We start from the raw sequence: 26,363 nt of genomic DNA, 5'->3' as shown, positions 1-26,363 counted from the left end.
CTGGCTGGACTGTCCATACGGATGTCCATCCGGACCCTTCAAGTTAATCCAGCAAGGTGAGTGTTTAATCCCTTCCAGTTAATTTCAAGGTAATTTCTGTGAGTGGTGTCAGACAGGGGTCCAGTTTCATTCTGCCTGTGGATGTCCAGGCAGAGGGGTATTCTGTGTACAGGACCATCGCTGTAGGTCCAGATGTAGATACAGCAAGTAAGGAGGAAGTGGCATCCTTAGGTCATATCCTTAGATCATATTACTATTCTTTGCCTTTTTGTTCTAATAGGCCAGTCCCAAGATAATGAAAAGGAGTTAGCTGCACTCTTCCAGCTGTGGCTGGAAACTAAAGACCAGGCCTTCTGTAAGGTATGGTTGTTGAGAACTACCAGCTTTCTCGTGCTGGGCTTCCAGAACCCTGAGTTAGCCAAAATCCTTCAGTCCATTTACCTGTTACTGCTTTCCTTTTCTCCAGCAAGAAAATGAAGACAGCTCAGATGCCACAACGCCTGTTCCTCGGGTGTGAGTATAGTACCCTAACGGAGGATGGTGCCCCAAGAAAGCATCATCTCAGTACTGCCCTGGTTGTGCTGACACATCCTTGTATGTTAGAGCCAGAGTGGGCTTGAGATGCCGGGATCCACTGGTCCTTATCTGCCTCAGCCTCGCTAAGAGGCAGCACGCTCCCAGCAGTGGAAGTGTTTTCCCCATGAGTCTCTGAGGAGGTGGGATCCACCTGTAGGTGCATGCTTTTCCCCGGTCCCCCCTTCAGTTCCCGCTGGAGAATGGGCTATCCAGCCCATCTTCCTCATTTTACCTACAAAGAAAGGGAGGTGTGAGGGTAAGTGACAGGACCCAGGCTGGGATTTAGGTCTCGACCTCGTCCTGAGCCTTTGTATCTCTCATGTGACTGTTTCCAGTCTGTCATGGTCCCTTTTCTTTCTCCCCAGCTTTGTAGAGATATAATTGACAAAGCATGGTGTAAGTTTAAGGTGTACGGTGTATTGATTTTATTTTTATATATATATACACACACACATATATGTACATATATATAGTGAAGTGATTACCACAGTAAGGGTAGTTAACCCATCCGTCACCTTACATAATTACCAGTTCTTTTTTTGTAGTGAAAACATTTAAGATCTTTCTTAGCAACATTCAAGTATATGATGCAGTATTGTTGACTGTAGTCACCATGCTATTTGTTAGATCCGTAGAACTTTCTATAACTTTAACCAGTGTCTCCCCATTTCCCCCATCCCCTGGTAACTGCCATTCTAGGCTCTGTTTCTTTGAGTTACGCTTCTTTTAGGTTCCATGTGTAAGTGAGATCATACAGTGTTTGTCTTTCACTGACTTATTTCACTAAGCATAATACCCTCTAGATCCATCCATGTTGTTGCAAATGGCAGAATTTCCTACATTTTTTAATGACTAAATAACATTCCGCCGTGTGTGTGTGTGTGTGTGTGTGTGTGTGTGTGTGTGTATGTATGTGTATGTGTGTACACACACACATTTTGTTTATCCATTCATCCATTGGTGGACACTTATCTCTCTCAGTTGTTTCCATGTCTTGGCTATTGTAAATAATGTAGTGAATATGGGGGTACAGATATCTCTTTGAGATAGTGGTTTCATTTCCTTTGGAAATATTCCCAGAGGTAAGATTGCTGGATCATGTGGTAGTTCTGTTTTCAGTTTTCTGAGGAACGTCCATACTACTTTCCCTAACGGCTACACCAGTTTGCATTCCCACCATAGTGCACAAGGGTTTCCTTTTCTCTGCATCCTCGCCAACACTTGTTATTTCTTGTCTTTCTGGTAATAGGTACTCCAATGGATGTGAAGTGATATTTCATTGTGGTTTTGATTTGTATTTCCTTGATGATTAGTGATGTTGAGCACCTTTTCGTGTACCTGTTGGTCATTTGTGTATCTTTAGAAAAATGTCTGTTCAGGTCCTTTGCCCGTTTTTTAATTGGATTATTTGGGTAGTTTGCTTTTGAGTTGTAGGAGTTCCTTAAATATTTTGGATATTAACCTCTTACATGTATGTTTTGCAAATATTTTCTGCTATTCTGTAGGTTGCCTTTTCATTTTGTTGATGGTTTTCTTTGCATAGAAGCTTTTTTTAAAAAATAAATTTATTTAATTTTTGGCTGCGTTGGGTCTTCATTGTTGTGCACAGGCTTTCTCTAGTTGCGGCGAGTGGGGGCTACTCTTTGTTGCGGTGCACAGGCTTCTCGTTGCGGTGGCTTCTCTTGTTGTGGAGCACGGGCTCTAGGCACACGGGCTTCAGTAGTTGTGGCACACAGGCTCAGTGTTGTGGCTTGCGGGCTCTAGAGCGCAGGCTCAGTAGTTGTGACGCATGGGCTTAGCTGCCCCGAGGCATGTGGGATCTTCCTGGACCAGGGCTTGAATCCGTGTCCCCTGCATTGGCAGGTGAATTCTTAGCCACTGTGTCACCAGAGAAGGCCCCTGTACAGAAGCTTTTCTTTGAGGTAGTCCTACTTGTTTATTTTTGCTTTTGTTGCTTGTGCTTTTGGTGTCATCTCCAAAAAATCATTGCCAAGATCATTGTGCAGGAGCTTCTTCCCGATATTTTCTTCTAGGAGGTTTAGTTTCAGGTGTTACGTTGAAGTGTAATCCATTTCAAGTTAATTTTTGTGAATGGTTTAAGGTAGGGGCCCAGTTTCATTCTTTTGCTTGTGGTTGTCCAGTTTTCCCAGCATTGTTTATTGAAGAGGCTGTTCTTTCCTCATTGAGTGTTCTTGGCTCCATTTGCCAAGTATTAGTTGACCATATATGCAGTGGTTTATTTCTTGGCTCTCAGTTCTGTCCCACTGGTTTATGTTTCTATTTTTATGAGAGTACCATACTATTTTGATTACTGTGACTTTGTAACATAGTTTGAAATCAGCAAGTGTGATGTTTCCAGCTTTGTTCTTTCTCAGGTTTGCTTTGGCTGTTCGGGGTCTTTTGTGGTTCCATACAAATTTTAGGATGGTTTTCTTCTATTTCTGTGAAAAAAGTCATTGGAATTTTCATAGGGATTTCATTAATCTATAGATAACTTTGGGTGATATGGGCATTTTAACAGTATTCTTCCAATCCTTGAACATAGAGTATCTTTTTACTTGTGTCTTCTTCAGTTTCTTTAATCAAAGTCTTGTAGTTTTCAGTGTAGAGATCTTCCACCTCCTTGGTTAAACGTATTCTAAGAGTTTTATTGCTTTGATGCTGTTGTATAGCTCTTTAGTTAGATTCCTGAACACCAGCACTCAGGACCAACCTGAAAGTGGCAGAACCATTGCCTTACATAATAAAACTCAATTTCTTTTTTCTTTTCTTTTTGTTTTTGGCTGCACTGCGTGGCTTATGGGAGCCTAGTTCGCCAACCAGGGATCAAACCCAGGCCCCGACATTGAAAATGCGGAGTCCTAACCACTGAACCGCCAGGGAATTCCCTGATCTCACTTACTTGGTACTTCTGCCTAGGAAGCAGAAAAACCACCCTTGCCATCGTACAAATTTGAAGTCCTTTGTTCCTCTAAAGCTGAATTCTTTGTTACTTTTAGATTAGGCTTACTTAGCAACAGTACTGAAAACAGTAGGTAAAACACGACGTCAGTTTCTTTCCCACCTACCCAGTACCTTTCTGGACTTCTAAGAATCAAGTAATTTTGCAAATACCAACAGGAGCTACTTGGCAGGATTTGGAAAGTGGACTTCTGACCTTTGCAAGATAAGAGCACTAATGAACAAATAGAGCACTCGTGTTGCAAAGGATGTGGTTCTGGGTGCTGGAGAGGGGATGATGGACCCAGTGGTTTGGGGTGCTGGAGAAGGGGTGATGGACCCAAAGGTCTTTGTGTTCCAGAAGAACTGACTATGTGGTGCGGCCCAGCACGGGAGAGGAGAAGCGAGTTTTTCAGGAGCAGGTAAGAAAAAGCTGGAACCCGGTGTAAATCTCTGTATCTGTGAGGCCATGAGGTGAGAAGCTCTGAGCCTGACTGTCCTTGAGTCCAAATCTTGGAAGCAACTCACACCCTTAACCTTGCTATTCCGTGGGTTGGGATTGCTTTTGGGGGCAGAGCTGGTGTGAGGAAGGGAACGAAAAATGGTCAGGTGGTTTTTCTTCAGATACAAGACAACACATTTACCTCCTGATCTGTTCACTAGTGACTGGCGTTTGGGGACAATCCTTCTCCCGCTGTGGTCGGCTCAGTGTTCCTAGTGGAATAGCCTGTTTGCTTTTTGCTTTAATGTCTCCGGGCCGACCCCCTCCTGCACGGGGTGGCTAGAGAGAGCCCCCGTGACTGACTCAGGAGCCTCGTCCCTTCTTTTGGCAGGAGCGTTACCGGTACAGCCAGCCCCACAAGGCATTCACCTTCCGCATGCATGGCTTCGAGTCCGTGGTGGGGCCCGTGAAGGGCGTGTTCGACAAGGAGACGTCGCTCAACAAGGCGCGGGAACACTCCCTGCTGCGCTCTGACCGTCCCGCCTACGTCACTATCCTGTCCCTGGGTTCGTGCCTCCGTCTGCTTCCCCCCCCCGCCCCGCCCCCATTGCAAAGGCTGGAGGGTCAGCGTAGCTTCAGGAAGCTTTGCAGTTTGGGACGCGGAAGGAGGGATTCCGCCCCGGAGATCTACACAGAATCCGTGTTTCCTCCCTGGGGTCTGGGCTCATGTTTACCTTCCTTCAGGAACTGTTCACAGGCTGCTAAACAGTTAGCTTAGGTGTCGGAATTTGCTTCCTCCAGGCTAGGATTCCTACAAAGGTGAGGTTTTTAACCTTTTTTGTGCCACAGATTGCTGGCAGTCTGGTAAACTCTGGACCCCTTCTCAGAATTAAGTTTTTAAATGCCTAAAATAAGATGCACAGAGTTACGAAAGAAACCAGTCATATTGAAATTGTTATCAGAATATTAAAACAGATTTATGGTGCAGAAATGTATGTTTTTGGGCTTCCCTGGTGGCGCAGTGGTTGAGAGTCCGCCTGCCGATGCAGGGGACGCGGGTTCGTGCCCCGGTCCGGGAAGATCCCACATGCCGCGGAGCGGCTGGGCCCGTGAGCCATGGCCGCTGAGCCTGCGCGTCTGGAGCCTGTGCTCCGCAACGGGAGAGGCCACAACAGTGAGAGGCCCGCGTACTGCAAAAAAAAAAAAAAAAAAATGACAAGATCTAGTGGCAGGTCTTCTGACTCCTCTAGTTCCCAGCTAGTGATGAGTGGAAATAATATTTTGGGTTGTCCGCAGCAGCTGTGCTGTGATAAGAAAACGTCTGATTTCCATTACAGCATCATGGCACTGCCATCATATGGTTGGCAACATATGCCAACAAAGGTTATGCCAGCCTTGGTTCACAATGGAGGGAAATGCTGAATTTCAGTTACAGTTGTAATTTTTTTCTGCCTGAGTTCCTGGACGCACTGAACTCTCAGGGATCCTGGGTCTTCAGCCTTGGCTGAAAGTGTGAAGGGTGTGGAAGAAGCTGCCTGCAGAGGGCCATGTCCACCTGCTGCTGGTCAGCAGTTGGGGGACAGCTCTCCCGGGGAGCCCTGCTGACGCTCGGACTTTGCTGTTTCTGGTGTCAGTTCGCGACGCGGCGGCCCGGCTGCCCAACGGGGAGGGCACGCGGGCGGAGATCTGCGAGCTGCTCAAGGACTCCCAGTTCCTGGCTCCAGACGTCACCAGCACTCAGGTAGGAGGGGAAGGGCTGCTCGTGTTTTGTTCCAGGATGGATTTAAGGGAGCTTACAAGGAGATACAAGATAGAATAACGTAAAAATAAAATTTAAAAAAACTGATGGGGAATTCCCTGGTGGTCCAGTGGTTAGGACCCGGCACTTTCACTGCTGAGGGTCCAGGTTCAGTCCCTGATCGGGGACCTAAGATCCTGCAAGCCGTGCGGCGCAGCCAAAAAAAAAAAAAAAAAACTGATGGAGAGGAAAGGAGGCCGTCTTGAGAAAGGAGAGCAGTGCTGCCCCTCGACCTTGCCATTGGCGAGGCTCTCCTTCTCTCAGCTCACCATCTTCGGGGCACAGCACCTCCATCTCTCAGGACTCGTAGTTTCTTGTTTTGCCGAGTGATGGGGTTAGCCATTGGGAGGTGGGATGTGTGTGTTGGCTGTGCCTCTCACCCAGGGATTTTCCCCGAGTCTGAGCCTGCGTGGTCCTTCCTCCTCTTTGTCCTGGGTCTCAGGTGAATACAGTGGTGAGTGGTGCCCTGGATCGGCTGCATTACGAGAAGGACCCGTGTGTGAAGTACGACATCGGACGCAAGTTGTGGATCTACCTGCATCGGGACCGGAGCGAGGAAGAGTTCGGTGTGTGCCCAGCCAGCTGAGGGCTGCCTCTGCCCTCCTGCCCCAGCTCCACTCCTTCTCATTGGCATGCGGGCAGGACAGAGCTGTAGAGGCGGTTTAGCGCCCTGGCTCTTGGTAGGACCACCCTCCACACTGTGCTGAGGGTAAGCTGTTGCTGAAGCTTCCCACTCTTGTCCACAGAGCGGATCCACCAGGCCCAAGCAGCTGCAGCTAAAGCCAGGAAAGCCCTTCAGCAAAAACCCAAGCCCCCATCCAAGGTGGTAAGTGACCTCACGGGATGGCGGCAGAGGGGCTGTGGCATCCCCGTGGGCCTTGCTCACGCCCGCGTCCGTGCGCTCCCCGTCCTTGTGCAGAAGTCCAGCAGCAAGGAGGGTTCGGTGAAGGTCCTCGGCGCTGGCCCTTCTGAGCAGAGCCAGCTGAGCCTCAGCGACTCCAGCATGCCCCCCACCCCAGTCACGCCTGTGACCCCCACCACTCCTGCTCTGCCCGCCACGCCCATATCCCCCCCGCCTGTGCCGTCAGTGAACAAAAGTGGCCCCACGACTGTCTCGGAACCCGTGAAATCCACTTCGGGGTGAGTGCTTCCATTTCCTCTCCAGCTTTCTCCTTCCAGGGTTCTTTTGAATCTGTGTCCTAAGTTGTCTGTGTTGTTTCCCTGTGTGTTCTTTACAGTGTTCTTCTCGTGTCTTCGCCAACGATGCCGCAGTTGGGAACCATGCTCTCCCCGGCGTCCAGCCAGACTCCACCGAGTTCTCAGGCTGCTGCCCGTGTCGTGAGCCACTCCGGCTCGGCTGGACTCCCCCAAGTGCGGGTGGTGGCCCAGCCCAGCCTTCCTGCTGCGACTCAGTCAGCGGGGCCGGCACCGACGCTGCCACAGATGACAGCAGGACCACAGATTCGCGTGCCGGCCACGGCTGTGCAGGCCAAAGGCGGGCCCCAGGTAAGGAGGGACGGGGCCCAGGGGCCGGGGTGATGAGTCTGCCAGGCAGTCTGGGTCAGGACCCAGGACCCAGGTTACTGCTGCTGATGATGATGTTTATCACAACAGCTCATTTAACGTTCAAAGCCTGGTAAGCAAGTTATCAGTTTTGTTTTACTGAATACGTGTCGGGAATCAGAACTTTGGGAAGTTTAGTGATTTACGCAGGATTGTGACATCAGGACCCTGGTAGACAGAGGTGGGATGTAAATCCAGGCCTGTGATTCTAGGTCCCAGGCTCCTTCCCTTGTGCCTCTGGGCTTAGCCAGGCCACTAACTGCCGTGCTTTAGACAGGGGTCTCCTGCCTCAGGTCCCTCTGCTGTAAAAGGGGTATAACGTTTGCCCTCAGTGTGTAGGGGTGAAGTGAGATGTTAAATGAGAAAGTATTCCTGAAAGTTAAGATGTTCTGCCTAAGGGTAAGAACTCCGCACTGTTCATTTTAGAGGGTAGTGCGCCCTCGGCATTGTTAGATTAGAAGCCCTCTTACAGGAACGCTTCCTGGGTGGTGACAGGTGGAGACCACTCCACGTGCTGGTCTGCGGCTTAGTGTCTAATTAAGCTCTTGCCCTCCTGCCCTGAACTAGACAGTAATGGCCACCGTTCCAGTCAAAGCTCAGACTGCGGCGGCCACTGTGCAGCGACCGGGGCCGGCGGGGCTCACGGTGACAAGTCTCCCTGCCACAGTCAACCCTGCGAGCAAGCCGGCCACCAGTTCTCCTGGGGGCTCTGCTCCAAGCACCCCCGCGACTGCCGTCATTCAGAACGTCACAGGACAGAACATTATCAAGCAGGTAGGTGCACGGCTGTCCGGGTGGGTCTGACTCCTTGGTCTAGAATCAAAGGATAGTTGGAGATCTTAGTGGCTTGTGACCTTTGGTCCTTAGTTCGTAGGTATTTCAAGCGTGAGTTTCCAGCAAGGGCAGTGCAAGCTTGGTAGGTGCCAAAGAGGCCTTTTTTTTTCCCCCTGTTTCTGTCCATGTAATTCAGCATTAAGTAGCTGAGTTTCTTGATTTGGAGTAGACTCTTCATGAATTTACTTAGCTAAAACCCTATAGAATAACTTGAATGTCATTCTCATAACACCACAGGGCAGGCACTTTTGTTATCCCTGTTTTACTGTTGAAGAAATGGGACCACTAATGATGAAGCAACGTTATTTTTTTCATCAGATGTTTATTGGGTGCTTTTTGTGTGCCGGCCACTGTGCAGGGTGTTGGGGGCTGAGTCTGTGCATCACCCAGACCAGGCCCCTGCCTTCCTGAGGCTCCTAGTGTCATAGAGAACACCTCTCTAGGGAGAAGGCTTGTGAGAGTGGGGAGCGAGGCTGGAGAGTGTGCGGAACCGTGCTTGTCCGGGGTCAGGCATCCCAGGCATGGGAACAGCACGTGAAAAGGCCTCGAGTTGGGAATGTTTGAGGAACGACAGGAACGCTGTTGGAGGCTCCGTGAGCAAGTGCGCAGGTGTTAGAAGGCGAGGTTGCCAGTGGTTAAGTCACGTCAGACTTTGCTTTTAATTTAAATGTGATGGGAGCCATCGGAAGATTGTGAGCCAGGATGACTTGACCTAGTTTACATTTAAAGAAATCTAAAGTCCATTCCACTGCTTTTGTGTGGAATGGACTTTAGGGGCCAAGGGCGGAAGCAGGGAAGCCAGTTGGGAGGGAGTCGCAGCCGTGCAGGTGGGCGGTGGGCTGGGCTTCGAGCAAGGGCCTGGCGGTAGAGCAGTGTGATTTCCTGGTGGTTTGAGGACAGGGTCAGGAATGACCCTGTGGCTCTTGGCTTGAGTGACTGGGTGGGCGGTACTATCATTCACTGAAACAGAAGGAAACACTGTGGTGTGGAGACTGGGACAGGCTGAGAGGAAAGTGTGCTCACGAAGTCCGTAGCAGCACCAGGCGTGTGAAGGGCAGTGAGACGAGGCCTGAGAAGTGACCACTCAGTGGACATGGATAGTGAGTGAACTCGACCGATGGCATGAGTGGCCCAGTAGAGGGGGGACGGCTCACGAGACACAGAGTCCCCCGCCTGGAAGGATCGCACCTGTTGCACGTGGACATTGGCCGTAGGTAGGAGTTGGTATGTGAACCTGGGAAGTCTGGCCCCGGGGCTCATGCCCTTTAGTGCCGGGCCCTGCTGCTGCCTCAAAGTGGAGGTCGGCACAACAGTGAGGCGTTTTTGAGACTGTAGGGGAAATGCTAGTGTGTGTTATAATATTTACAGGTGATTATGTGGTGATGATAGGGGATTACTTTTACATTTAGAAGTTCTCTTCTAGGTTAGAGACATGTAGAAGTCCAGTCGGCCCTCTCTTTCCTTGGGTTCTGCCTCCACGGGTTCAACCAACCACTGACGGAATTTTGGTTTTGAACCCGCAGGTACGGAGGGCCGACTGTTCTGTGCCATTTTATGTCAGGGACTTGAGCAGCCCTGGATACCCAGGGACGAATGTGTTGATCAGCAAAATGATACTTATTGGTTTACTTTAAAATATTCCAACTCCTCCCTCTCCCCACCCCAGCTCCCTGAGGAGTGGGGAAAGATAGATAAAATTGGCCAAGTGATAACTTTTGAAATTGTGTGATGGGTGCATGGATTTGTTAGACTGTTTTCTGCTTTGGCGAATGTCTTCCATTTTTCAAAATAGAAAGTTAGAAAAATACATGAGACCCACATTTCCCGCAGTGGAGGTTCCCCCAGTCACGCTCTGGAAGCAGCTCAGCCTCGCGAACGCCTTTGTCAGTGCTGTTCTTCCCCTCCAGGTGGCAATCACTGGGCAGCTCGGCGTGAAGCCCCAGACGGGCAGCAGCATCCCACTCACAGCCACTAACTTCTGTATCCAGGGCAAGGATGTGCTGCGGCTACCGCCCTCCTCCATCACCACGGACGCCAAAGGCCAGACTGTTCTGCGGATCACTCCAGACATGATGGCCACGTTGGCCAAGTCCCAGGTCACCACAGTCAAACTGACCCAGGACCTCTTTGGGACAGGCAGCGGCCCCACAGGCAAAGGCATCTCCGCTACGTTACACGTCACTTCCAACCCAGTCCACGCAGCTGACAGCCCTGCCAAGGCCAGTCCAGCCAGTGCCCCCTCATCCACTCCACCAGGGACCACCGTGGTCAAAGTGACTCCTGACCTCAAGCCAACAGAAGCCTCGAGTTCAGCTTTTCGCTTAATGCCAGCGCTTGGCGTGAGTGTGGCTGACCAGAAGGGGAAAAACACAGTGGCCTCATCTGAAGCCAAACCAGCCGCCACCATCCGCATCGTGCAGGGCCTGGGGGTGATGCCCCCCAAGGCAGGCCCGACCATCACGGTCGCAGCCCATGCCAAGCAAGGGTCCTCCGTGGCCAGTGGGTCTGGAACTGTCCATACGTCCGCGGTGTCCTTGCCCAGTGTGAATGCTGCCGTGTCCAAGACTGTGGCCGTGGCTTCTGGGGCTTCCAGCACCCCCATCAGCATCGGGACGGGAGCCCCTGCTGTGCGGCAGGTCCCCGTCAGCACCACGGTTGTTTCCACGTCCCAGGCTGTGAGTAACATTGGTGGTGGAGACCAGCCCTTCTGCTTGGGAAGCTTCTCTTGTTGGGAGTCTGTCTCCTCCTCTGACCCAAACAGGCTTCTTTACTAAAATACTTTGCTGTTTAATTCTGAGACAAATTTACAAAAGTGTAGCATGGGCATACGTTCTCATAAAAGTAGAACAGCGCAGGGGATATACGTATGCATATAGCTGATTCACTTTGTTATATAGCAGAAACTAACACAACGTTGTGAAGCAACTCTACTCCAATAAAGATGTTAAAGAAAAAAAAAGTAAAACAGTGCAGAGGTACACGGAGTAGGTATGAAGTTCCTCTTACCACCTCCGATTCTCCTTTCGTGAGGCTCATCACTCGTCGTGTTTTGGCATTTATCCTCCTAGTTCTTTTTCTGGGCATTGTCGTATATATTTACGTGGTTTTAAAATCCCTGTGAGAGACCTCAATCTGTGATTTGCTTTATTTAAATATTTAAAAATGTGTCTTGGGCCTCATTCCAGATCCTACGATACTTAGTATCTTGTTAAAAACATTGCTACAGTGCATGTTTGTGTATGTGAACATGTATCAGTATTTCAGGAGCAGAGGTTCCTGGCATGGGTCGGGGAGGTGCACATTGAAAGTTCTGATACTCCAGTTGTATTAGCAGAAAGGCCACACCAGCCTACACTCCCCCCATCAGCTGGTTTCCTGTTTCCCTCGTACCCTAACCTTGTGCTGGATATCCTGTTTCTTTAAACTTTATGTCCCTATCTTAGTAGTAAAAAGAGAGTTCTTTTTCTGTTTCCTGGATCGTTAGTGAGGATGGGCAGCCATTCGTCCAGAGGTTGGCATGGGCTCTCCCGGGGTGAATCAGTCTTCGCCAGTTTTCTTCTGGGGTATTTGGCCTTTTCGTATTGTGTGAGCTGGCACCAGCCTTTGTATCTTCTGCATGTTAGTTCTTGTATGTGTAGAAAATATTTTCTTCCAGTCTGTCAATTTTTAACCTTGCATGTGAAGCCTTTTGCTCTGCAGGTATTTTATCTGATGAGATCCATCAACATTTTCTTTTACGGCTCCTAGGTTTCGTGTCTTGTGCCTTTCTTACTCCAGGGTTATAAAGATGTCAGCCCTCATTTTCGTAAAATATTTTTAGAGTTTAAAAAAAGTGTAATTGAGAAATCCATTTGAAATATATTTTTGTGAATGGCATGTGGTATAGGTCTCATATTTTTCAAATTATTCCAACATCAATGACTAGTATACCTCGTCCCCACTAACTTGAGGGTACTACCTTTATCATAAACCAAATTTCCATATCAACAGGTGTGTTTCTGGGTGCATGTGTTTATTCTTTGACCTCTAGATAAGGGGCACTGTTCTGTATGGTGGGTGCATCTGGACGGTATAAAATACAGTTTACTTTTCTAAGCAGGCAATATAGTAAAACCTTACTAATTTGGATAAAATCCAGAGGATTAGTGGGAGGAAGGAGGACCTACATGGTAGTAAAGCCAACCAGCCAACCCTGAAGTGCAGCGTCGCTTTGAAGGAAATGTGTGTTTGGGTTCTCGTATCAGAGAAGTTAAAATAAGAAAGCGAGGAGACGGTGCTTACTTGATGCACTTTTGTTTCTCTTGAGTCCTTCTGAAACAGAAAGGTGAATCCAGCGGTATCTACCCTGTTGTCATCAATCAGGGTCACTGTAACCGGAGCGCATTTGGTGGGGCAGGAAGTACTGAGTGGTGCTGCCTGTCTGTCTGTCTAGGCAGCTGGTAGGCTAGTTCATGGAGGGACACAAGTTGGTGGACGGCTGGTCTGAAGCGGTCTTGTTCTCAACACTAGGGATTCTTAAGACGACAATACAACCCTAGTAGGTTCCCTTGGAGGCCCCATCTGGCCGTGTTCTCTTGCCCACTGACATCTTTCCGTGCTTTCTAAGGGGCTGCAGTTGAGCTCAGCTGTGGAGATCAGTGTGGTGCCCTGGTATACAGTTTTCCTCCTGAATGCCTGGCTTCTTTAGAACCAGCTTGCCTGTGGGAAATGTTGATTCCTTTTCTTTGCATCTTGTTAGCTGCCCCTCTTGAATCATTTTTTTAAAGTTGTATGTACACAGGATCCTACTGTATATAAATTTTATCATCAACCAAGGGTTAAAAACCAGGCAACCTACAAATGGGCTAGTGTAGTGGCCGAACCCCAGCCATCATGAAATCCCAAAGATACCAGGTCTTTCCAGCTCCTTTTTTCTTCCTCTGGGCCTTCTTATTAGCTGTGGGTTGGACTTGTCATGTGGTTGAGTTTATTGCTAGTGTTCGCTGACTAACCTCCCTTACCTCTGGGAGAAGCAGAGCACTCGGGGAATGTGTCCTGCTGTGTGCTCCCCAGCAGTGCGCCTGCTCGAGGGGAGCAGCAGTTATGCACCTGCTGTATTCACTCCTGAGTGCCTCTGTCCTTGCTCAGTTCCTCCACCTGGCTGTGTCCCCGGTGTTGGGGGTACGTGGATGAGTAAGACCCTCCCCTCTGGGAGCTCAGGCTCATACTGTGCCGAAGTGGACACACGCTTTCCTTGGTGGTTCAGGCACATGTCTTGCCCTGATGACGGCAGGTGCGTGCGGCTGCTCTGCTTCCTGAGGCAGGAGAGAGGAGGCTCATGGCAGCTGGGTGGCACTGGGTGATGTTGGGTGGCGCTGGGTGACGCTGCGTGGCGGTCTTTTCTTCCGTAAACCTAGTTGCTTTTTCTCTCTAGGGGAAGCTGCCTACGCGGATCACAGTTCCGCTCTCTGTCATTAGCCAGCCCATGAAGGGCAAGGGTGTGGTCACAGCCCCCATCATCAAAGGCAACCTTGGAGCCAAGTAAGTGCTGTGGAGGGTTGGGCGGGCGGCCGTGGGGGGACACCTAGACATGCAGGGGAAGGCGGCTGGTTTCCTGGGCTCCTCCGTTGTGCTCCGCAGTGAGTCTCGAGCACCCGCGTTGTTTTAGGTGCTGTGGGTACGGCAGTGATTAAAACAGACAGAAGTTGGTGCTGCTTTCAGGCTTATACTGTAGGGTGAGTGGGGAGAGGAATAGTGAGTTAAAGTACTGTGTGGCCGGTGACGTGCTCTAGGGAAAGCAAGGGGGAGGACACAGGCGGAGCTGGATGGGGGTGGTGGGCGTGACACAGCTGGGGGCAGTCCCCAGCATGGGCGTTAGGGAAGGCCTCGCCTCGATGTCTGAGCCCTGGGCTGGGATGGCTCAGAGGTGAGGGCCTCCTGGGGGCCTGGGCGTCTCGTGGCTCTGACTTAGATGGGGATGGAGGGCATGAGGAGATAAGTCTGCTGCTCTCAGGACGGCTGCCTTGGCAGGGCTGGGCTTCTGGTCAGGAGTGCACACCTGCTAGGGCCCTGTCCGTTACTCCTGCTGGTCGCGGAGCGGATACAGGGCCATTTCATCCAAAGCGCTGGGAGCCTTTGGCCTTGCTCTCTTCTCTGACACGGGAAGCATAGAAGCTGGAAGAAAGGTGGTCTCGGCAGCCGGTTTCCATTTCAGTCCAGAGTGCCGGGGTTTTCCGCTGGCCCCAGACCTGGCCTCATGCTGGCCCGGCCCGGCCATGCCTCACTCCTGCTTCCCCTCCGCAGCCTTGGCGGGCTGGGCCGCAACATCATCCTCACCACCATGCCAGCAGGCACGAAGCTCATTGCTGGCAACAAGCCGGTTAGTTTCCTCACCGCCCAGCAGTTGCAGCAGCTCCAGCAGCAGGGTCAGGCCACACAGGTGAGGTCCGGGCACCCGTTGCGCGTGTCGGGCTGCCCTCCTGCCCCGTGCTGCTCGTCCTCAGCTGACGGGCCGCGGGCAGTCTGCCGACCAGACACTCTTTCTGCAAACAGGTGCGCATCCAGACTGTCCCCGCGTCCCACCTTCAACAAGGAACAGCTTCTGGTTCCTCCAAAGCCGTCTCCACGGTCGTCGTGACCACGGCCCCGTCTCCTAAACAGGCACCTGAACAGCAGTGATTCTCAGGGAGGAAGACGGTGGCCGCAAAAGCCACACCCGGCCGGCTTTCTGGCTGAAAGGGAGGAGCGGGTGGTGCATCGCCCCCGGCACGTCTGCCTGAGAAAGGCCAGCGGAGGGACCACGGCGGCCCGGCTGCTGCTCGGCGGGGAGTGCGCTGCGCCAGGTGCGCTGGGGTTCCGAGGTCTGTTCTGTCTGGTCCAGGAGAAGCTTCTCTGGTGGGGTCGTGTGAGCGCGCCGTGGCCACACAAGCCCAGCTGTCTCCTGGAGTGAGGCTCTGAGGATGGGCAGACGGCGAGAAGGTGTGCAGACGGCAGACGAGGCTCGTGCTGTGCGGGGTTTATTTAGCTCTGGTCTTCTCTGTGGCTGGTGGTTTAGTTAGGAGCTCTGTGTCCAGACGTTTTTATGTAACTTATTTTTTTAGAGAACATCTTGTACGTCCTTATCAAGTAGAAACCTGGGCTTAGCTCGCCCCCTCCCCCTCAACTGTTTATTTATTCTTTTGACCAGAACGAGAGAAGAGCAAGATTCTTAGTAAGTTGGAGGCTGACTTGATCTCTGCATGGTAACAGAGAGGCCGTGAGGTGGGGGAGAAACATGGGAAGTGAGGTCACGTGATCCCACCTGAAATGGGATTAGTCTGGCGGCCCCTCTTAAAGACGGGCTGTCAGGATCTTGACTGTGGTCCATACCGTCACCTGCAGACTTAGACCCCCTTATCGAGCGTGTCCCCACGCGAGTCCAGGGCCAGCGGACAGAGCAGGCAGACGCCAGCAGAGGTGCTGCTCTTGCAGCACAGGCTTTATTGCAGTTCAGAGATGATGCGTTTTGCTTTGTTCCGGAGCAAGAGTCAGCAAGCCATGCCCCTTGGGCTGGCTACCCAGTTTTGTAAATAAAGCTTTATTGAAACACAGCCCGTGCCCATTCATTTATGTACTGCCTATGGCTGCTTTCAGTTAGAAGGCAGAACTGAGTAGTTGTCATAGAGACCACACGGCCTCAAGCCTGAAATGTCACCTATTAAGTAGAACTTTGCTCGCTTCTGCTCCAGAGTAGAGGTGGGGAGAAGGGGTAGGGGGTGGGTGCAGCCACGAGGCGGCACCAGCCACAGAGGAGGTGGGTCTGGGTTTACAGTCGTTTGCTCCTGGCTGCTTCATGGTTCTCAGCCTCCATCGAGCTATAGGCAGAACTCAGAATATTTTAAAATGTAACTAAAAGCACTGATTATTGACAGTATGCCTCTTTCGTATTGGAGCAGGGGTTGGGTGGTGAAGCTTTTCTGTAACGACAGGACTTCCCTGTCTTCTTTGAAAGTATCCAGATTATTAAAAATGTATCTCTAACTCATGGAAATTCAGTGATGATCTTTGATGGGGTCTCTGTGAGGAAGTGGAGTTGGAGGGCAAAGAATTGGAGTGGCCTCCTTTGGAGGGGTTGCTGGGTGGAAGCTGAGTGATCAGGCAAGTTGCAATGGTGCAGAGAAAGAGTGGCTCACTGGGTACACAGACATTTGATTCGTAAAGCAGTTCGGTAAAATAGACATGACCATCCGTGTTCTAACTGAGAGAATCCAAGCCTGAGTTGAAGTTAAAGAGAACCAAGCTGCGAGTGCAGTCTTTTAATTCAGGTGCCCTTTCTGCTGCCTTCCTGTGGGGACGTGGCTGTGATGTGTCCTGGTGAGACGTGGGGACCGTCCGGAGCCGGGAGTGGTAAGCCTGGATTATAAAGAGCAGAGGTGAATTGGCGGGGGTGAGATTGAGCTTTTGGTGGGTGGTAGAAGGCTGGCACAGAAATAAGATTGGTAATGGGGAGAGGCGGAGACTGCAGGGAAGGAAAGACTGGTTTTTGACCTGAGTGGAGGAGAGCACGTCTGCATGGCATTATTTCCTCGAGCACATGTCACGCGAAAAGCCCGTGTGCCGGTTTCCAAACGAGAAAGAGGTAGAAACTTGAGGGATCCTGGCTCTGGCATTTACTGCTGGTTAAAACAAATCCCTTTTGAATTTACTTAACAAATGATTTCATCGTTTGTTCAGCCTCAACCCTAAGCTCCGCTCTTATTTGCTGAAGTCACTTGACTCTGCCTGTCTCCTGGGTGCCCGCAGATATTTACATCCTAGCCCGCGGGTCACTTTCAGGATGCCGGTGGCAAGTGTGACCCGGTGCTTCCTGCCCAGCCTGCCCTTGGGTCCCAGAGGATGGCACCCCCTGCTGGAGCTGCTTGGGTGACACCACCGGCATTTGCACCAGGCATGGTTCCTTGCGTGCAGACCTCAGGGGTCTTGTAGAGACATGGTAGCTGGTGGGTGTTCTGTGGGGAACCATTCCAGAAGAACCTGGTTCAGAGGCTCAGAGGCTGGTGAAATTATTCAGACCATGTATCTGAGACTAGATTTGGTGAATGGCATTGTGATCGGTTTGTACTTTGTCACCACGTCTGAGAATATTTATGCGGGTTGATCACTTCCATGAAGGTATACCAAACAGTGCTGTGTCAGGTGCATCAGAACAAACTGTAATATTTTGTATCTGACCGTCACACCTCAGCCCCTCACTGTCTAGAAAACGCTGCATTTCCTTAAAGTGTTCTATCCCCTCCCCACTTTAAAAATCTAAAATGGAGGGTTTTCCTGGTGGCGCAGTGGTCGAGAGTCCGCCTGCCGATGCAGGGGACACGGGTTCGTGCCCCGGTCCGGGGGCATCCCACGTGCCGTGGAGCAGCTGGGCCCATGAGCCATGGCCACTGGGCCTGTGCATCTGGAGCCTGTGCTCCGCGACGGGAGAGGCCACAGCAGCGAGAGGCCTGCGTACCACCAAAAAAAAAAAAAAAAATCTAAAATGGAGATCTTTACTGTGAAAGTAAACCTGCGACTGTGTTCCTTCTTCCCATCTCCAGTCCCTGAGGCAAGAACACGTTTTACATTAATGGCCAACAGTAGAACTTGCTGGATAGAACATGCTTCATTCAGGACTTGCTAAATGAACATTTGGGTTCCTACTCAGCAGGCAGGCCAAAGTGGGTCCTGAAAGGGGGCTCCCGGGTTCTCTTCTCAAAATTCAGTGTCTTCAAGTAGCTCATGCTTAATCCCTAAGATGTGGCTTCGACCCTGAGATGCTGGCTGACCGTGGGAGGTTGCCCTTCGTGTAAGTACAGCATTCCTTCCAAAGAGCATACGTGCTTCACACAGCCGATCCCTGCCATGTTGGTGTGAAGTAGTGAAGGGCATAGCGGGAGAGAAGCTGGCCTCTGAGTCCTACTTGAAGGCTGGCTTTAGGACTTCGTGGTTGTGTGGCCTTAGGCTGATCCGGTTCTCTGAAGAGCCCTGATGTTCTTGCAGTACAGGTGGTTGTGAGAGTCAAACGAGATAGAAAGCAGTTTAAGGTCTGGGAAATACTGTACAAATGAATGGCACTGTGGGTCCCTATGACCTTTCAGATTTGTCCTAACCCACTTTTACCAGTTTACAGAGCTTGATTAACCGTCCGCGTTCTTCCGTGCTCTCACTGTCTTTGTGCCTGGATTCTCTGTTCCTGGAATGTGCTTTTCTGTAGGGCACCCCCCAAACACACACCTTCTCCTCCCCTCCTTCGTTTCCCATGGTATCTGTACTTACCCCTTAGGGCACCAGTCACCGTGCACATAACTGCTTATATCTCTCCCTTTAGACTGTGAATTCTTTGCTGGACACATATTTCGTTAATCCTTACAACCATTTCAGTGCTGGTGCAAAGCAGATGATTAATAAATATTTGTTGAATGAAACGTAAAGAAAAAAAAAGAACAGGTCCAGAACCAAGATTCGAGTATCAAGACTTTATGTCACTAGTGCAAGATTCACGTCCTTTGCAGGATTCTTATCTTTTGCTTTCAGCTATGTTGAAATTCAAGGCCTTCCATAACCTGACATTTTTCTCTCCACCTCATTATAGAGGTTTCCTGTCAGCACCCTCTTACTAGGGTACTTTTGAGAAGTCGGAATATCTGGGCTCCAGCTCTCAGCTGGACCACTCACTAGCTTCCTGATTTAACCAAAAAAATCACCTTTGGCCCAACTTCATCACTTGTCAACAGCGAGTGGTATTGCAGTACTCCGGAACGTTATGATTAGTTAGGAGATGCTTAGCAAGTCATGTTTAAAAATACCAAAGCTCGTGAATTATTTTACTTTAAAAAATACGGATTAGAATTATATCTCTAAAATAAAGGCTCTGTCATTCACCTTCTGATAAGAAAGTACCTGCCTTCTTGAGGGCAAAAGGGCTAAATTATCAAAAGCAGTAAATTCTGCTGGATTCATATTCTGAATTCACCCATGAGGTCACTTCCTGTTCTGAAACTTTCAGAGTCTGAGTTCTCTTCACACTGAGACACAAATAAAGGCTGGCTTCGTTTTTCTCTACAAAGTATACCACAGCAGCAGAGACCTCAGTTGGTTAAATGAGCAGATGCAAATATACAGACCCTTGAGAGTGGATCACAATGGGGGTTTCAGTGAAGGAAGGGAGCTGCCCCACTGACCACCAGCTGTGCCCCCAGAGGACACTCCGTCCTCCGTTGGTGACCGATGGCCGCCCTAGTCCTCATCAGAGCCGCTCAGGAGGATCTTCTGGTAGGTGTGATCTGACTTCAGCTTGTGAATCCCAATGATTTCTCTGTCTCCAGGCCTCTTTACCCGTGTCAGGAAGCTGTAACGGGGAGACAATAATTGCAGATGGAGTGAGCCCCAGGTTGCCTTATTCCCTCACCCGAGGATGCGAAGGCGTCCGCTGGCCCCTCAGAGCATGTTTTTTATGTCTCTGTCAAATACTGTGGTGACTCATCTGCATCTCCGATTTCTTAGACAGCGCTCTTTGGTGGTGAAAGGACTCACAGTCACTTAAAGGTCAGTGGTGTAACTGAGACTCAACTTAGTTCCCCTGCCCCACAGTTTGTTGATTCACTGACCGGGCAGGAGAACTCAGAGAAACCATGGCCTGCTTTCCCTTCTGTTTGGTCTGTGTGGAACTCTCTCTGGGTGAACTCTCTCTCTTTGGGTAGGGAAATCAGGAACTAGGAAAGAACAGAGGTGGCCCTGACGACACAGAACTAGCAGGACCGGGTGTGCGGTGGTTAAAGAGCTGGGCTCTGCCGTTTACCCCTTGGGTGAACTTGATCCAGTTAGTCTTTGGAAGCCTTGGTTTCCCCGTCTATAAACATCACGTGCATCCTTTATAAAGTGAGCATTAAGTGGGGTAATTTACACACTTTAAGTGCTGACCACAGTGCTGGGACACAGTCAGTGCCTAGGAATTACTAGCTACTCTGGTAACCTCGGGAGAGCGAGCGCTGTCGTGAGCGCTTGCTGCTGTGGTGTCTTACCTGACCGTCACATGTCCCTGGGAAGTAGGGCAAAACCAGGAATAAGGTGTTGGGCTCTGAATGAACCAGGGACACAGCAGGGACTGCGGTTCAGTACTGATGCCTAATGCAGAGTTTTTCCTTTCAAACTACGGACTTAAAATCCATCAGAACTGCGTTCGAAACCTGGGTCTGTGAGGTGGCCGTGACCAGACAGACAGACGGTCCTTTAACTTCTCAGGCTTCATCACCCTCACGTGCAGGCACAGAGTGCCTTGCACAGAGCTTGGCATATAGTTGGCCCTCATTAAGTGGTAGACATTAGCACTGCTTGGTTATGAAGGGTGGGGCGTGGGGGTAAAAAGGATGCAATGTAATACATTTCGGGGACGGGGCAGGTTAGGACAAACTTGGCAAAAGTCATCTTGTTTTGGACATACCAGTAAACCAGCGAGTAGCTGATGGCCACAATGCAGAGGGCGGCCAAGTAGTGCCAGCAGAAGCACATGGTGATGAACATGATGTTGGCGTCATCTTTCTGGTCCCATTCGGGTGCTCCAAAAAGCGGGAACAGCACGAACCCGATCTGGTGGATTATACAGAGAAGCCAGCCTTGTCACTGGGTGGGCCTGAGAAGCCCCCTAGCCTCCTGTGGCTGCCAGAGTGTCTGTAGTTGCCCAGACAACTCCCATGCCTCTGTTAGCATCGAACAGCCTCTGCACAGGAAATTGCTCTGTTAGCTCTGGTTTTAGTGTAGCCTTACTTAAAATTTCAGGGCCCACATTTCAGATGAACAGTTTTAAGCAAGTAGAGGCTGTAAGTGGTGTCAGTAGCTCTGCTGGGAAGGGCAGGCAGGTAAATAAATCCTCAGCCTGCTCGCTACCTGTGCTCTGTTGATGACGCTTGTTTATGTGTCAGCAGGATATCGATGGCTAAAGTCACGTAGGTCAGGGGTGGGCATGGGCAGAGAAGTGGCTTCTGACCCCCTTCGAGTGGTGTGTCAGTGCTGCATCTCCTGGATGCGCTCGGCGGGCCTGCTTCGTCCTTGCACCAGGTGAGGAGCATGGTTTTGAATAATTACCTGCCAGAACCAGGTGCCCTGAAGGATAACGAGGCTGGTACGGAAGAGTTCCAGCACGATGTTGTCCCGGAGGATCACTTCCAAGGTGAGGCTGACAGCCCCCGCGAACACGGCACACAGCAGGAGGGAGTGGATGTGCTGGTCCAGCGGTGGCCGGTGGTGGACATGGTGGTACAAGAGGAAGCCTGTGTGGAGCAGGGGATGCTGTCGGGCCCGCCCCCGCCCCAGGGGATCCGTTCCCAGCTTCAGCCTGACTAGGAAGTGTCTGTCTGGCACTTAGGAAGTCAGTTTATGTGACAATCTAGGGCAACAAACCGATGCAGGTTATTGTGTGTGTGTGTGTGTATGTGTGTGTATGTGTTTGTGTGTAAGCGGGTATAAGCAGCAGAGGATGAATCTTAACATCTCTTTACCGAATTTGTGGTAGGTAGGGTTCAGTCCAGGATGGGAAGGTGAGATGTTGCTGATTTGTGACCAGTTGTGTGTTTGTACTTGACATTCAGTTTTACCCTCATTCAACCTCTTTCCAGTTCTTCCTGAGGTTCAGAAATCAACGAGGGGTTGGATTACAACATGCTTTCTCTCACCCAGTTAAGATGAGTTGCGTTGGGAGATGTGTCCTAGCCACTGGGTGGGAGTCCGGACACTGACAGCGCAAGGTTGGGGTAGAGCACGGAGAACCTCTCCCCTAACCAGAGGGTCACCCCCTTGCGTGATGGCACCCCACCAGTACTTCGTGCGGAGGGCGGGGCGGGGCGGGCACTGGGCGGGCAGGGGGAGTTGGTGCTCTGCCAGCCAGAGCTCTGGCTAAAAGCCTCGTGCTTTCCTGTGCTGCTTTATGGAACATGCCACCCGTACCGTCCAGAGCACAGGATCACGTCCTGTGTAGGATTCTGAAGCGCAGAGACTAGGGTTCTCTGGGGAAGATGATTACATTTGCAATATTTCTGATCTGCTGTGCTCCCGTCCCTCTAAGTCTCCGTCCACACCACCCAGTCACCTTCATTGGAAACTGCCACAGCCATGACCAGTCTGTCCAGCCCCAAGGGGATGTGGGTGATGAGGTAGGTCAGCATGTCCACGAGTCCCGAGACCCCAAAGAACAGGTACATGGTGCTGTGCTGCCAGTTCATGAGCTTTACCCAGTGGTCCTCGTGGGACAGGTGGAGGTGGGGCCCGTCGGGAACAAACTGCTCTGCCAGCATGCCTGCAGGGAAACGGGAGTGGAGGTTAGGGAGGGAAGAACAGCTCCAAGACAAATAGACGGCGAAGTGACCCCGAGTCATGGCGAAGGTGGCCCACGGCTCTGTGGACCTACTCTGCTGCCTCAGATGCAGCTGTTTCAGGATAAAATGTGTATTTGCTGAGGAACCTGTGCAGACATGTTGCTTTTGTTGCCGTTCCTTTGGGGGCAACGGCAACGGTTTCTCTCCTTTGGGAGAAACGGCGATAGGAGCGCAGCCACACAGGTCCCCAGGACATTGTCCAGCAGTTGAGATGACAGCAAGGCATTGCCTCTTAAGCGAGAGTGTGGCTGATGCATTCTCTGGGGGTCCCCTCTGCCAAGCGAGCCGTGAGATAAACCTGGAAAGGAACAATTAGGTGGAAAATGATAGAATGCCAGCGAGACACACTGCAGGTGAAGATAGTCGTGGCAAGCCCAGCGACTCCCGGGTGTGTGCTTTTCCTGCGCCCGGGGCGAGCTCGGAACTGAGGGTCCCTCCCATGGCGCTCGGCCTCTGTCCCAGACACTGGGAGAACAAGGCCAAGACCACACCTTGGTGATCCTGGCCACCCTGTAGCTCAGGAGACGGGGCCGGCACACAGGTGAAGCAGTACCACAGGGCAGCTCTCACTTCTTGGGAGCAAAAGATTCGCCTTTTGCCTGGTGCCCAGAATGTTCTCGGAGCCTAGAATACGTCCTCCGTGACAACATTCTGGACCGTTTCCCAAACATTTCTTTCTCAGCCCAGATCCCCACCTCCTCTTTTTTTTTTTATTATTTATTTACTTATTTGGCTGCACCGGGTCTTCGCTGCGGCACGTGGGGTCTTTGTTGCCACGTGCGGGCTCTTGGTTGCAGCATGTGGGATCTAGTTCCCCGACCAGGGGTCAGATGCAGACCCCGTGCGTTGGGAGTGCAGAGCCTTAACCACTGGACCACGAGGGAAGTCCCCAGCCCCTTTCTGAATTCATGTACAAAGGATGAAGGTGCTGGTGGAAGCAACCCAGGAAAAGGACGTCCCAGTGACAGGCGAGCAGAAGGCCTCCGAGAGCAGGGACTGTGTCTGTTCCCCCCACCCCACCCCCGCGGCACCCAGACAGCGAGTTCCTGGCACGTGGCAGAGGCCCCAAGAGACCGTTCTTGGGTGAGTATTATTTTCACATAGCAAGGAGGCTAAATATCATTTTTCTAGCTCTTCTAAGGCCAAGTTGATGCTGTCCTTTACCGTTTAAGCCACACGGGCCCTATCACTTCGCAGCATCAGAGAGATGACAAAGCCTTTCCGATGCCTGGGTGACTGGTGAAGGGGACATTCAGCTAGACTGTGACCTTCACTCACTCCATGGGGAGCTACTGCCCTTGCTTCCGTTCCTTGGAGAAACTGTAGGCCAAAGGGGACAGGTGGCAGAATGTAGCTGCAGGGTGAGCTCCCTCCTCACTCACGTGATGGGCTGGTCCTGACAAGGAATTCTGTCTGCTCTTGACACCGCGTGTTGTTCCTCGAGGGCCACCAGTGGGCTGGATGGCTGTCAGGTGACCATGGGAGTGGGTGGGTTTGTTGGAATGGGGCGCAGTGAAGGAAGGTTCCCCTCAGGCAGCTGTCTGTTGGCTTTTCTCTGCCTCTCTGACTAGCCTTCCAGCATGAATCCCCATCTCTAAGCACTTGAGATTTGGGGATGGAGGGTACGAGTTGGGTGTTAACCACTCGTGAGATTCTAGTGGAGGGAGAGAGCTGGGGGGAAAAAAGATGACTTTTCTAAAACTAAGCTCCGTTTAGTACCTTCTCATAACTCACGTACATGAGCTTAACTCTAATTTGTTCTTATTTTCTCTTTTGTCTTTTTCATAAAGTATGTCTTCTATTTCTACAATTTATGCCTGTGTTCCTACAAATTATACCTGTATCCTTCTAGGGCAAAGAATGCTGCAGTCTATGTGGTAGTTTTTCATAGTGTGAAACTTAGAACTGTGATGTAAGGTGCTATTAAACTGTCAGTGTTACTAAGCTTGGTACACAATAGATGCTATGGTAAAATATGTAGTGCCCCAAATTCTTATGTTATCCCTGCCAGTGGAGACATCCATTTCTCACAGGGTCCAGGAAGTGGGTGACGGGTTCTGGGTATGACAAGGAGATCCCTGGGCCAAATGACCCCCTTCCTTACCGATGACTGAAAATAAAGTTCTGATGGCGGCCTCAGTGACCTCCAGACGCTGATAGTGGTGAGTCAGTCGGCTGCTCTTCCCCTTTTGGTGAAAGTACTTCAGTGGGTACTTCACTGACCACCACAGTCCAACTATCAAGAAGAAGCTCCCTGGGAGAGCGTGGCCCTTGAAATTTGCCATCGGGGTCCCAGGATACCTAAACAATAAAGGGACAGCTGTTAGGTGGCTGAATGGGGAAGACATAAATGGATAATTCGGCAGGAAACACGATCCATGACTGGGGATTCCGAGCTGTAAGCCATATTGAGAAGGAGCCCCTTATTCTCAGAGAATAAGCCTGTGTTACGACATTGAAGTCTTGTCCGCTCAGTGAGTTACAAGCCCAGGAGAATACCACTGGCCCTGAGGCTTTAGAAACGTGGGTAAAATAGGAGGGAGGAGAAGGAGGATGGGTAAATACTTCCTGATCTTAGAGTAGAAAAGCCTTTCTAAACATAGAGGTAAAGGAGGGAACTAGAAAAGAGAAAGTCATCTGCATAAACATTTTATATATAAAACACATCAAAAGGCACACCATTTGGGAAAACGTTTGCAATAGCTGTGATAAATGGATATTCCACTACAGAGCCTTTACAAGTTAATAAGAAAAAGACCGTACAAGAATGGGCAGAAGACACAAACCACATAATTCACAAAATAACACAAATTGATAATAACTCTCACTGTAAAGATAATGCAAATGAAAAAATATTTTTCACCTAATTTGAAAAATTGAGGGTTTTCATGCAGCCCTCTAAGTATAAATGAATACGGTCTTTCAAATTTGGTAAAATGACAGGCTGTTCAGCCAGAGATGTGTGGAGAACTTGTATCAGCCCTTCCATGACTCATTTCTAGGGTTTTCCCTGTTAAATTCCTGGTTGGTCTGCTGCTCACCCCAAGCTGTGCATTTCCCCTGCTCATTCCCGTGTGTTCATTTCCATGCTTAGCTTGTGAAGCCAAGCGTTTCTGACCCCCCATCGCTGCCCTGAGCTGTGTCTGTTTCCTGGCAGCTGAGCAACTTGTTTTCATGGCCAGTACCAGCATATTTAAAAGTCATTGAGTGAGGGGGGACTCTTGTTATGGTGTGGCCACAAAACCCACAGCCTTCCACTGTTTAGCTGAACTACTCCATAATATTGCCACCTCAGCATCCTTTTGTGCGACCAGTGGCCTGGAGGGGCCTTGAACTGACACCGGCCCCTCCTCTGAGCATGCTCCTGAAACAGCTGCAGAGTCACAGTGGTAAACAGTCTCTTCCACGTCCCAGGGCCTTCCCCCGGTGTACTCCTTAGATGAGCCCCCCTGTAAAACTTAAGAGAACCCTGGTCTTTTTGGTTTGAATGGTGCAGTCTGGTTTCCCTGGGAACCCTGAAGCACTCCATCTGTGGGCCTTAATAAGGGTGTATGTCCCAGTCTGGCCTCCCTCTGCCTGCACCCTGCCTTGACCTCCCACCCTGTACTCCTCCAGGGCTGTGAGTAGTCAGCTTCTCTATTTCGGTTCTCTTGTGGGCTTTTGTCGGACTGAGGCTCACGATGCGCCATCCAACATTCCAGGACCCTTATTTAACAAGTAATTTAACAGTCACCACAGCTCAGTTTGTTGTCTACCTTTGGTCAATTTCCAGTTCCCTGCAATTGTTGGTTTTGATAATTTTGTCTAGTGCTGTGTTTATATTTTTGCGGGGGGTGGGGTGGGTGTTTTG

General features: G+C 50.6%; 2 protein-coding genes across 6 annotated transcripts in view; one reads left to right on the top strand and one right to left on the bottom strand.

The window, feature by feature from the left end:
• The window catches only part of NFRKB (nuclear factor related to kappaB binding protein), a 36,736-nt gene extending 20,575 nt beyond the window's left edge, over positions 1 to 16,161 (top strand). For 2 of the 3 annotated variants that reach the window (XM_060160766.1, XM_060160767.1), the window contains exons 13-26: positions 281 to 360; positions 467 to 513; positions 3,878 to 3,938; positions 4,350 to 4,524; positions 5,593 to 5,699; positions 6,199 to 6,322; positions 6,503 to 6,582; positions 6,676 to 6,896; positions 6,995 to 7,262; positions 7,887 to 8,093; positions 10,061 to 10,828; positions 13,567 to 13,673; positions 14,436 to 14,571; positions 14,685 to 16,161. In XM_060160766.1, the coding sequence (XP_060016749.1) occupies positions 281 to 360; positions 467 to 513; positions 3,878 to 3,938; positions 4,350 to 4,524; positions 5,593 to 5,699; positions 6,199 to 6,322; positions 6,503 to 6,582; positions 6,676 to 6,896; positions 6,995 to 7,262; positions 7,887 to 8,093; positions 10,061 to 10,828; positions 13,567 to 13,673; positions 14,436 to 14,571; positions 14,685 to 14,810 (2,507 nt within the window). In that variant the 3' untranslated portion in view covers positions 14,811 to 16,161. The remainder of the gene's footprint in view (positions 1 to 280; positions 361 to 466; positions 514 to 3,877; positions 3,939 to 4,349; positions 4,525 to 5,592; positions 5,700 to 6,198; positions 6,323 to 6,502; positions 6,583 to 6,675; positions 6,897 to 6,994; positions 7,263 to 7,886; positions 8,094 to 10,060; positions 10,829 to 13,566; positions 13,674 to 14,435; positions 14,572 to 14,684) is intronic. The other variant, XM_060160768.1, reaches the window with a different exon arrangement.
• Positions 16,162 to 17,679: 1,518 nt separating this feature from the next.
• Positions 17,680 to 26,363, bottom strand: part of TMEM45B (transmembrane protein 45B) — a 31,630-nt gene continuing 22,946 nt past the window's right edge. For all 3 annotated transcript variants that reach the window (XM_060158014.1, XM_060158013.1, XM_060158015.1), the window contains exons 2-6: positions 24,618 to 24,814; positions 22,228 to 22,434; positions 21,228 to 21,412; positions 20,587 to 20,732; positions 17,680 to 19,494 (exon numbers count right to left, since the gene is read on the bottom strand). In XM_060158014.1, the coding sequence (XP_060013997.1) occupies positions 19,383 to 19,494; positions 20,587 to 20,732; positions 21,228 to 21,412; positions 22,228 to 22,434; positions 24,618 to 24,798 (831 nt within the window). In that variant the 5' untranslated portion in view covers positions 24,799 to 24,814 and the 3' untranslated portion in view covers positions 17,680 to 19,382. The remainder of the gene's footprint in view (positions 19,495 to 20,586; positions 20,733 to 21,227; positions 21,413 to 22,227; positions 22,435 to 24,617; positions 24,815 to 26,363) is intronic.

The sequence above is a fragment of the Lagenorhynchus albirostris genome, chromosome 9 (genome assembly GCF_949774975.1).
Source record: "Lagenorhynchus albirostris chromosome 9, mLagAlb1.1, whole genome shotgun sequence".
Taxonomy (NCBI): Eukaryota; Metazoa; Chordata; class Mammalia; order Artiodactyla; family Delphinidae; genus Lagenorhynchus; species Lagenorhynchus albirostris.
The sequence above is the reverse complement of the archived record's forward strand: the minus strand, read 5'-3'. Positions and strand labels throughout refer to the sequence as shown.